General features: G+C 35.9%; 1 protein-coding gene across 2 annotated transcripts in view; it reads right to left on the bottom strand.

Annotated features, from left to right (window-relative positions):
- Positions 1 to 1,129: 1,129 nt before the first annotated feature.
- Fsd1l (fibronectin type III and SPRY domain containing 1 like) overlaps positions 1,130 to 12,474 on the bottom strand; it is a 73,527-nt gene continuing 62,182 nt past the window's right edge. For both annotated transcript variants that reach the window (XM_055605334.1, XM_055605335.1), the window contains exon 13: positions 1,130 to 6,851. In XM_055605334.1, the coding sequence (XP_055461309.1) occupies positions 6,729 to 6,851 (123 nt within the window). In that variant the 3' untranslated portion in view covers positions 1,130 to 6,728. The remainder of the gene's footprint in view (positions 6,852 to 12,474) is intronic.

Genomic DNA, 12,474 nt, shown 5'->3' with positions numbered 1-12,474 from the left:
TGTCTGCTGCTGGATTCACCTCTTCCACTTATAATCTGCCAAGATGTGGGCAAGTAGTTTCTTTCATACGCCTGCCACAACTAGCAAGCCACCACACCTTCCCATATGTGACAGATTTTGATCCCCTCAAAATACATCTTTCTTCCTTTAAGATGGTTACTTGTCAGATATCTGATCATAATGACAAAGCACAGTCTACATATTTATAGTATCAAATTCAGGGAGGGATACAAAGAACATGTATAAGCCATCATATAAAAATAGTAGCTTGCAGGTACAAGTTAGAAAGGGGAAGCTTCAAAATTCTGATAGTCCATTTTTATTGGAGTAACTCTGAACTGTGGAGGCCAGTACTTTGCCTAGCAACCACAAAATATAAGGATAGATGATCCATGTTTACCTCTCTTCAGTGAATAATCTGTTGCTTCTATTTTAATGTCACAATGCTACAATGCATACTATTCTTCTGTGCATATATATGCAAGAGAAGTCACTGAGAAAATTAACTTTTCAAGGGAAAGAGCAATTAAAAATCTTGACTCTGTTAAAGTGTTAAGTGGTACCCATCCATCAGCCTTCTATTCACTGTTCCCTCAAAACCTTCATCATATGCTTTTCCTCATAATGCAAGACTGCCTGTTTTCCTTTTACCTTTCTTCTGGAGACAAAGACCTTCAATAAAGGAACTACAGCCACAATACAATCATCCAATCATTGCTTACTTCTTTTCCCTTCAATTCGCTTCACATTAGAATACTCACTGCAAAAGGGACTAGGTTCTGAGTCTGATTCTCTTAGTGACCCTCTACCAAAAATGCAACCTAGAATGTGATGAGCTAACTACTCCATATTCAATGTATAAAACAACAGCTACTAGCGGCATGTAATAATGCTTAAATTAATACAAATTAAAAATTCAGTTGGCTAGTACATTAGTCACAGTAGCTGCCTGTGGCTAGTGGCTACTGAACAAATACAGGATTTTCCATCATTATATAAGACTATTAGTGGCATTGTCTAACATACTTTGAGGCAATGAGGTTATGACTTTTAAAACATTCTTTCTCAATGGAGCAACTATAGACATTTAAATAAAAGTTGATAAAAAATAAAACACTGACACAAAAAAGCAAAGGAAAAAAGTTTAATTTTTAGAAGGGATAATACAGGTGTTTTTGTAAAAACTTCAAATGGAACATTTTATACAGAACATACAATCTTTTCAACATAAAAGTTACTATGCTTTGAACACCTATTGTAAAGTTTAAAAAAATCATTTGAAAGGCTGTCTTGTTTCTAAGGAAAATGAGGCAGTGTGCTCATTTCAAACTCTTGCAGCAATGAATATATAGTGTAGTTTATCAGTGATCTTTATCCACACTTAAAGGTTCAACCTGAGGAGCTGTAATTTCTATTATCACAACTGCATAGCAAAATCACATCCAGATAACAGACATACAAAAATCCTGTAGAGTAGGATAACTTGTAAACCATTTAATACATCCAATTTAGAGCAACACAAGCATGTCCAGACAGATAATAACTGACATGGGTTAATGAACAAGGTTTTGAAATGTTTTTTTTTTTTTTTAACAAAAAGGACAATTCAATAAAGTTGGTGAATATGTGTCAAATGCAACAAATTGTTGAAATACTTGATTGTTGAAAAAAAAAAAAAAAAAGCTATTTCAAGCCAAATTCTCTCTTCATGGGGTGCCAGGCTAGTCTAAATGGAAAGTGCAAATTCCTGGTGGAAAAGGAGCTAAAGTAATTTGCTGATTTAGGCTTCCACTCTACACACGAATGCTGTGGGGGAACTTTCAAACTCTTAAAGCTGTGTAGTTGATGAGGAAATATACAAACAATTATGCACAAAGTAAATTAACAGCAAAGGACATTTTTAACAGAAGGTCTTATTTAAAAGATCATTTAAAATCACTGGTACTATCAACTTAATAACATGCTCATTCAAACTAAACAGCATTTACAAGTATCCAAACACAGTCACTAATAATGAAAACCACCCCATTTACATAGGACTCCATTTTATTACACTCCTCACAACAGCCCTGTGAGGTAGGCTAAGCATGGTACAATATTTTAAGTAAGGCAATAGAGGCCCAAAGGTGACGAGTGATTTACAAAGAGGTCATAGATTACTGTCTGGGAGAGCTATGATGATTAATTTCAAATACGTGAAAGGATGCAAAAATCCTTAAAGACTAGCAGCTTTTACCTGAAGTTAGTCTCTAACTTTAGCTATTGTATCTTAATAGAATCACTTGTGAATTTGGTTTTAAAGGGTCTCTGTTAAAAGATCAATTGGTTTCAGTCCTTTGATACCTTAGAATACTGGAAATGTTTAAAAGAAATTCTTCTCATTGTCCTGTGCTCTCCAAAAAGTTCCAATATTGCTAAAATGCCTTTTACTAATCTCTTCCAATTTGATAAAAAAAATCGATTCAATCTTAAATTCCAAGCCAAACAAACACATCCACTGACCTCTGCCTACATACTGCAAAATCTTCTATGTGTTTATTCCTAAGCACCAACTTAAGTTGGCTACTACTAAGAAAATATATAATTTTAAACAAATATAATTGAAATGATTATGAGTCAAAGTCAGTAAACTATATTAACCCAGAAAAAGGTACTCTTTTAACATGGTTGGGTAGTCAGGATTTCTGGTATTGATCACGAAGCCAAAAGTATTAACATTCATATGGCATGTTATTCCAATGCAGGCAAAAGCAGCAAGCAATCTACTTAAATTCTAACTGGTGCAAAATTCCTATTGTATTCAGATTAATCATTCCTCTCTGGTAACACAATACTGACATGAGAATCACAAATGTGTACACCGTGAAGATACCCATAAAACTAAAAATACCAAACCTGAGGTAATGTTGCTGTGGTGATTTTCTGTAAGAAAAACTTTATTATCTACTATAGTTCTGAGTGCTAGAGTTAAAAAAAAAGGTCCACCTGGGTGCTGAAAACAATTTGATGGTGACTTGGATACTGAGTAAGTTCATGCTTACCTCTGAAGGGATAAATATAGTGTAAAAATAAAACCAGGAAAGAAACTTTTCCAGGCTTTTTGTTATAATATAAAGTGAAGTCTTGCCACGTGTAGTTAATCTGGTAGTTTTTTTCAAGCTACAATGAATGTTCTTTAAAAATTTTTTTCAGTTACGTGTGTGTGTGTGTGTGTGTGTGTGTGTGTGTGTGTGTGTGTTTGTGTAGGTCAGAGAACAACTTGTAGGAGTTAATTCTCCCCTTCCATTTGGGTCCCAGGAAACAAGCTCAAGTCACCTGTTTGGCAGCAAGTGCTTCTCCTCTGAGGCATCTCAGTCAGCCCATGAATGCAGTTTTTAGAAATTTAATGACATATTAAGAACACATTATTTTTAGAATATCCAATCAAAAATAGCAGGAAGAGGTGCAGATGGTGAATTAAACTCTACTAGTTTTGAAAACCTGGATAGAAAGTAATAAAACTGATACCACATTATAAAAACTCAAGTATTGTTATATGAATTATATGCTGATCTAACAAAGATGCTAAAAAGCTATGACTAAAACAGTTAAAATTTTAGCCTACGGTAATATATTTCATGGTAAGACGTCTATACTGTATTCTTTTAAGATTAATAGTCTTTGGATTAATCACTTCCCATATATATCCCTTTCCAATTTTTAAAAATTGTGTTTTAAAGAAACAACTGCAAGTACATAAAGTTATAATTTCAAGAAAGAGATATCTATAGAGAAAAACTAATCATTCTAGGTAACTGACCTAATTTAAAATATTTCATCATAAATATTTTGTTTTTTTTATACCAAGGAGCAATCATGGAAGTTCGAATCATACCTAACATTGTTGATGGTTTGATATTTTTAGAATATTCAGGACAGAACATCTTCAGGATAGAGCAAAAAGGCCGAGCCTGGCTGTCCAGCAGTTTACTGTCACATAGTAGAGGCGCTATCAATTAAACCCACAGACAGACAGACATACTCTTAATACTTTTTTAAAAAGCTGTAACTGGAACATTCAAAAGAATCACTGTATAATATATTTCTATGTGCATTAGTCATTAAATGCTTGATATATACATATTTACCAATATTTAAAGGATGTGACACAATCAGCTGAGTCAAATGAATTGTAGCAAAATTCTTCTTCTAAAGTGCTTAAGGCAGCTTCTTCCTGTCTATTTCCAGCTAAATAAATCTGGTTTGGAACTCAATTGCTAAAAAGGAAATACAATACTTAATACAGTTTTTACATGGATGATATATATATCCATTACAGTCTACCTCTCCTGCATTTCCTTCATGGAAAACAGTCATGTTCGAGCCAGGCAAGGACACAAAGAGCAATGAAGAGCGATGGAGAGGGCTGGCGAGCTTTCCACAGCAGACTAAGCTGAGCAAAGGAGCTCAGTAGTTCTAACACAATGTTAGTGAGAATGTTATGTATTATGATCAAGTTAATAGGTACTTTATTTTGAGATGATTTAAGTAGGCACTATATTCAATTTTTAATCTAATATCAAGGGTGACAAACTTCCATTCAACCTAATGAACTTAGGGTTTTTAAATTAAAATGCTACAGATTCATTCTTGTTTTTTTAAAGTGGCCCTTAAAAAGATTCAGAGAAAAACAAAACAAAACAAACAAACAAAAACCCCTCTGACGCTTACTTTAAAGCACCGAAGGTATAATTAGTACCTAATATCACATGATAAGAACTCGGACTCTTATTCACTGACTTCATACTTTGCACTACAAATCTGCTGACAAATAAAATCTTCCCAGTAAAACTCATGCATTTCCAATGAGTTTGGGAATTTTATATGAAGGTCTCAAATAATGGGATGAGGACAAGGAAGAACAACTCATACTCTGCTTGGAGCCCTCACCACGACAGCACAATGCTGCTGCGTTAAATTCGGCCACAATGAGCATGCGCAGAGGAAAAAGGCACTGTACAAATGAGAAGACACAGCTACGCCCAATATAGCATCAATGAATGGTTCTATAGGAACAGCCGGCTTTTCAGGTCATTCTTGACAGAGTATACCGAGTACCCACCCAAGGCAACTGTGCTAATAACTGCTGCCAGAAACAAGTCCCCAAAGGAGTAACCCCTCTCTTAGGTCGTAGGGTATCACTCCTTTAGTTTTACAAACTAGTAATATGCTATCAAACAATACTGTAGATATTTGTTATATGGAAAAGTCATATCATAGGTCAAATTTGTTTTGTCAACAGAACAAAAATAATCATGCCAGTGAACAGTACATTTTACAAACAAATACTTGTCACTATCATACAAGCTACACATAGAAAGCAACAACTAACACTTCTCTGGGGAAGTTTGTCAGAGCCCAAGATACTTAAAACAAGAAGAGATTTAAAAGTCTCAAAAATTAATCAAAAGTCAAATACTCATTTCTTTACAGTTCTGAAAGCAGTTTTATAGTTTCAACTTCTAGTTTGGCTGAAAAAACTTTGTAATGAAAGATTTTTCTGTTAATAGCCACAAGTTTTACTCAATGTTTTACACATTCTTTCAGATTTGGGAAAAATATATCTATGTTCATTTTTGGAAGCATCATAAACTTTTAAACAGTTAATGAATGGACCAAAAAGACAGAAACAAAAGGACAAAACAAAAACCTTTCAAATAAGTGTTTGAAAACACATAAACCAATTAAGTCTGAAACATGTACTGTTTTTAAACTGCTGGCTAAACAATCCATACCTTTGTAAAAAGAACATATACATCATTCCAGAAAAGAATACTTTAGGCACATATCTTTATAATCTTTCATAGACAAAAAAAGTTAGTAATGTACAACTTTCTACCCTTTATAAAACTTAAACTTCCAATCTTACTAATAAGGATAAAAATAAGCAATAATTATCATCAGTGCCAAGTTTAAGTGGAAATTTTATCAAAGATAGCTATAAAAGGTGGGATTAAAATAGAGAACAAAAATAAGAAAGCATGGCTTTTCAGAGGGTACCTAGGAGCCACAGGGGGGAGGGGAAGATGTGACTCAACAGAAACACACATGAAGATCACTCCCTTGCACTACCTAAATTCTCCTTATCTGCTTGATATTTTGAGTTATAACCATAAAAAAAAGTTTAGAGGAAAAAATGATATGAATTAGCCAATAAATAAGTTACCCTATCAAAAGCTCAGCTTATTTATAAAAGAATAAAATAAGCCACTGTAAAAAATTTTCTCTGTCATCCCTAAGCAAATGATTTCAATTTCTAGAAGGCCTTAGGGGAACTTTTGTTTTTAAAGCTTCAGTGTAAGGACTTAATGACAGCTAGTGAGAAGGAAAGAAGAATACGTGAGGGGAAAGGCAAGCTTTAAAAGTTGTGCAGCCAGACCCTGGGCTCATCAAATGTAATTACACCTACTAGGATAAGTCAGGGTAGCTTAAGAAACAGAAAAATGGGTTTCTACCTAACTATTTCAAAATGCTCTTTTCCTATTTACTATTCAAATATCACTATGTCGGCTGCCTGCACCCCAACTGCTTGGCTCTGTGACACTGCAGTAACCTCCTGTAGCTGCTTCCTATTTGGTGCTTAATCTAACAGAGTCCAGGCTTTAAAGCAGAACATGGCAAACCTGATTTCCACCACTCAGAAATGGCTGTTAGTAACTGCATGGAAAAGGCCACAGTGTGGGTTGTCATTACTGAGTGACATTGTTCAGGCTGCTCGTTGAACCAGTCATTCCATTTTCCGTTTTCTGAAGTGTTCTCACAGCACTTGGAACCTGCATTCCAGTGCTCAAAGAAAGTCCACCACACCAAACCTAAGACAAGATAAAAACAAAGCCTCAGTTAGATTCAAATCAAATTGTAACTCTAGTAATCCTTAACTTCCCATTTGTAAAACAAAATGTCACATGTGTAAACTGATAAACTTCATGTGTGAGTTCAGAAGTGGAAAGGCTCACAGTGGCCAAAGGAAGTCTGAAGCCAAAGAACGGGAATGCAGGGCAGCAGAAACTCGAGACTAAAATGGATTAACCTCGGCAAAGAATGTTGACTGTAATTCTCTAACCTTCACAACCAAGGGACATGTATCCCAAAAGAAACTTCCTCATCTCACAATTTAATACTGAGACATGAATTTAGATAGAGGACGCACGGTCCAGTGAGAGGGATCAGCAGGTAAAGACACCGGCTGTGTAAGACAGACAGCCTGAGTCTGATCCCTGAAACAGTTGAGAGGAACCAACTCCTGAGAGGTGAACCCACATACACACTGTGGCCTGTAATTTCTTTCTTTCTTTCTCTCCCTCCTTCCCTTCTTCCCTGTCTCTCTCTCCCCCTCACACAGTAATATAAAGGTTTTTTGTTAAAGCACAAATGAGTTTATAAAAGATAAAGCCATTTTGTTTGTGAAAAACAGCCCTATTAGTCAAAAAAGGTAAAAGCCAGTCTGGAACAGTCAAGAGACTTAAAATATGGACAGTTTAAATTATTAGCTACAATGTATATAGCAAATATACCTAAAGCAAGAGATATTCTAGAAATGATTGAAGTGTTTCTACTTTCAACTATATTCTGAAGTGCTCACTACAACTAACTAGGATACTACACCAAACACTGTACTGATTAAATTAACTACATAGTTAACATTTTAAAATTTCAAAGCTAGCAGGCTTAATAATAACAAATTCCCAAAGTATAAAATGTTTCTCAGACACAGAAATACTAAGCTAGCCATTTAAATGATTCAGAAAAAAAAAACTTTACTTAAAATATCTAGAATTCTACCAGACTTCCAAAGAAGAGCTAATATAATATTCCTCAAACTATTCCCTATGAGGCCACAGTCACTCTGATACTCAAAACAAAGATTCAACAAAGAAAGAATTACAGGCCAATTTCTCTCATGAATGCGGATGCAAAAATACCCAATAAAATACTCGCAAACCAAATCAGAGAACCCACCAAAAACATCATCCACCATGATCAAACAGGCTTCATCCCAGGGATGCACAGATTTTTCAATATACAAAAATCTGTCAATATAAACAAACTAAAAGAAAAAAAAAACCATGATCATCTTAATAGATACTGAAAAAGGTTTTGACAAAATGCAATACCTCTTCATGATAAAAGTCTTGGAGAGATCAGGGATACAAGACACACTAAACACAATAAAGGAATATACAGCAGGCAGATAGATAACATTAATTTAAATGGAAACTCAAAGCAATTCAACTAATATCCAGAACAAAACAAGGATTGCGCTCTCACCATTATTTATTCAATATAGTACTTGAAGTTCTAGCTAGAGCAATAAGGCAACTAAAGATCAAGGGAATATAAATTGGAAAGGAAGAAATTAGACTATCACCATTTGCAGATGATATGAAGTATACATAAGGAACTCCAAAAATTCTACCAGGGAACTCCTACAGCTGAAAAATATCTTGAGCAAAATGGCTGGATACAAGTTAAATAAAAAAAAAAAAAAATCAGTAGCCCTCCTATATACAAATGACAAACAAGCTGAGAAAGAAATCAGGGAAGCAACACCTTCTCAACAGCCACAAATAATATTAACTATCTCGCGATAACTCTAACCAAGCAAGTGAAAGACCTGTATAACAAGAACCTTTGAAGAAGATACCAGAAGATGGAAAGATTTCCCATGTTATGGGAGTAGATATATTAACTGTCTAATTAGATAGTTAATAGACAGTATTAACCATCTCTCATAGTTAGTACTGTAGGATTAACAGTAAAAATGGCTGTCTTATCAAAAGTAATGCAATCCCCATCAAAATTCCAATACAATTCTTTATGGACCCTGAAAAATTCTTCATAGGAAAAAAACCCCAAAAGCTAGGATAGTTAAAAAAAAAAAATTCCTGTACAACAAAACAACTTCTAAAGGTATCTCCATGCCTGATTTCAAGCTCAACTACAGAGCTACAATAATAAAAATGGTATGGTTTTGGCATTAAAAAAAAAAACAAAAACACAGTAGTTCAGTATCCAAGTAGTTTCCATTGTAATAGGAACAGGGACTGTCTCTGACATGAACTGATTGGCCCGCTCTTTAATTACCTCCCCCTGAGGGGGAAGCAGCATTACCAGGCCACAGAAGAAGACAATGCAGCCACTCCTGATGAGACCTAATTGACTAGGATCAGAAGGAAGGAAAAGAAGACCTCCCCTATCAGTGAACTTGGGGAGGGGCATGCATGCAGAGGGTGGAAGAAGGGAGGAATTGGGATGGGAGGAGGGTGGGAACCACAGGGGGGATATAAAGTGAATAAAGTGTAATTAATAAAGAAAAAAAAGAAAAACAAAACAAAAAAACAGACAGGCAGGTTAAGTGGAATCTAATTTGAAGTCCTAGATATAAATCAACACACCTATAAACACCTGATTTTTGATAAATAAACCAGAATTATAAAATGGAAAAAAAAAAAACAACAACAAAGCATCTTTGACAAATAGTGCTGGTCTAACTAGTTGTTGAAATGCAAAAGAATGTAAATAGATTCATATCAATCACCCTGCACAAAACTTAACTCCAAGTGGACCATAGACACCCAACATTAAACTAGATACACTGAACCTGATAGTACTTTTACAGCTACTGTGCACTTGAAAGTGAGTACACACCATATTTGTCTTTCTGGGTCTGGGTTACCTCACACAGGATGACTTTTCTCTAATTCCATATATTTGCTTGAAAACTTTGCAATCTTATTTTATTGAACAGCTGAGAATACTCCATTGTGTAAATGTGTAACAGTTTCTCCATTCTTCTGCTGAGGGAGAGCTGCATATATGCTGTGGTTGTGCAGCTTGGTGTTCTTATGGGACTCTTAACAGTGAGGGCAGGGCTGCCTGACTACTTTTTTTTTTTTTTTTCTACTTTCGGAACCCTTTTTTCCCCACTGGGTTGCCTAGTCCAAACTTAATATGAGGGGATTGCCAAGTCTTATTGCAACTTGATATGCCATGTTTAGCAGATATCCCTGAGAGGCCTGGCCTTTTCTGAAGAGGGGTAGATGGGGGCAAGGTGGGTGGTGGAACTGGAGGACAGGACTAGGAGAAACTGCAGGTAGGATGTATGAGAGAATAATTAAAAAAAAAAAAATCTAACCGAAAATGGCAGGAGAGATGGCTCAGCAATCAAGAGCACTGTTTGCTTTCAGATGACTAGGTTTGGTTCCCAGCACCCACATAGTGGCTTACAACCATCTGTGATTCTAGTTCGAGGGAGTCTGGTGCCCTCTTCTGCCCTCTATGGTACCAGGCATGAATGAAGTGGACATACATTCACTGCTTACTTCGAGTTTCTACTGCTCTGATAAAACACTATCACATGGCATTAAGCTGGGAGGAAGGAGTTTATCTTCTATTCTTCATCACAGCCAGGCAGGAACCAGGAGGCACGAAACTAAAGCAGTCATGAGGAACGCTGTTTACTGACTTATTTCTCAGGACTTGTTCAGCTTGCTTTCTTCTATAAGCCAGGACTACCCACCAGTGATGGCAACAGCAACCGTGGGTTGGCTCTCCCACATCAATCATTAATCAAGAATTTACTTGACAGACTTGCCTACAGCCTGATCTGATAGAGGCATTTTCTCTACTGAGGCTTCCTCTTCCCAGGTAACCCTGGCTTGTGTCAAAATGAGAAAAAAAAAAAAAAAGACAAAACAAACAAACAAAAAACCCCACAACTAGAATATACAGGCAGGCAAAACCCTCATAACACCTAACATCCTTTTCTTTTTAATTTTGAAAGAAAAATCTTGCAGAAAAGTATAAACGTGAAACAATAGAGAAAGGCCAGTTTTTTAAAAGGTAAACAGTACTAGAAGAAGTGGATATCCATGCATAGAGAAAAACAAAAACAAACAAAAAATCATGATCCAGGCTGCATACAAAAATCAACGCAAAAGATTTTAACCACAAAATGTAAAACTTAAAAATACAAAAATTTGAGGAAACAACTGAGGAAATGACAATACAAATAATGGAAAAGGTGTGATGAACTTTCACATGTTGCTTGTAGCAATGTAAATACGTCATAGCCACCATGGAATAAATTTTGATAGCTGCTTACCAAATTAAGCATAAAATTTCAATGTGATCAAACAATCCTGTTAGCCAAAGCAAAGGAAACCACATGTCCATACAAAAATACCTATGTGAATCCTTACAGTGGCTTTATTTATTTGTTTGTTATCCTACTTAGGGAAAAAAAACCCAAGTGTACTTGAACTGGCAAATAAATAAATTGGGGTATAAGCCAAGCATGATGGCCCACATCTGTAACCCAAGCATTTAGGAGACAGGCAGGAGGATTTCAGGGCAGACTAGTCTACAAAGGAGACCTTGTCCCAAAATAATGTGAGGTAGAGATATAGGTGGGTGATAGTGCGCTTGCTCAGTATGTGCAAGACCCTAGCGTCATTCCAGGCACCGCAAAGCCACCAGCACCTACCGCACATACAAACATGAAGCACTACTCAGCAGTTGAAAAGAAGACTGAATGGCACACAGGACAACCAGGCCAAAGTTCACACGTGCTGGTAGTATCAAAAGGCTGTATCCCATACTGCATCTTCACGACAGCCTCAAAAAGCCAAAACCACAGGAACTGAAAATGGCTTACTCGTTGTTCGGGTAGGTTGTGATGGGAAAGGCCTACTCCATGGGAGCATGCCAGAGCTTCGTACAGTGCCTGCTGTTCCAAGTCCTGATGGACGGTAGTGATTACCTAACTGTACACATCTGACAAAGCTCGGAGGTGTAGAACACAATATGCAAGTTATACCTTAATAAACCTAACTCTAAAATTTAACCTGTGTGCAGACAATTTCCTTAACTAAGGTAATAGTACAAGGCTTCCAAGGAAGGGAAATAAAGAGGTTTAATAAGTTTACAACAATTTCCTCAGGTTATCTATCTATATTATTGCATAATTTTAATTATTTGGAATGAAAAATAATGGATAAACAGTAAATATCTATGTAAAATACATTCAAATTAAAAATAAAATATTTTATAAAAGTATGGCTAAGTAGGGCATAAAGCAGCTTCTGAGTTGTAGAAGGTAAACAATTTATCTTCAACTGGTTCGTTGGGAAAACAGCCCATAATACATATTGCACTAGAGGTTTGTAGTGAAGTTCAGAAAGCAAAAGAGAAGTTTACCAACATATCTTTAAGAATTTTCCATGAGCAACAATTTTGTTCATTAATCACCTTTATGTTTTAATGAGAAATGGAAAGCAATGGCTGTTAGGTCATTTTATGCTTAAGATTTTAAGGTGTCAGGAATAGAGCATTGACTGTGAGTTTAAAAGGTAAATACACATTCTAAGTCTGCGTATGCCCTGAGCACTTTGGTCTCAAATGGAGGGTCACACCTGCAGTAAAGGTGGAAGAGCA

This window comes from Psammomys obesus, unplaced genomic scaffold (genome assembly GCF_907164565.1).
Source record: "Psammomys obesus unplaced genomic scaffold, mPsaObe1.curated_primary_1811, whole genome shotgun sequence".
NCBI classification, from domain to species: Eukaryota; Metazoa; Chordata; class Mammalia; order Rodentia; family Muridae; genus Psammomys; species Psammomys obesus.
Note: the sequence above shows the minus strand (reverse complement) of the source record. Positions and strands in the feature narration are given on the sequence as shown.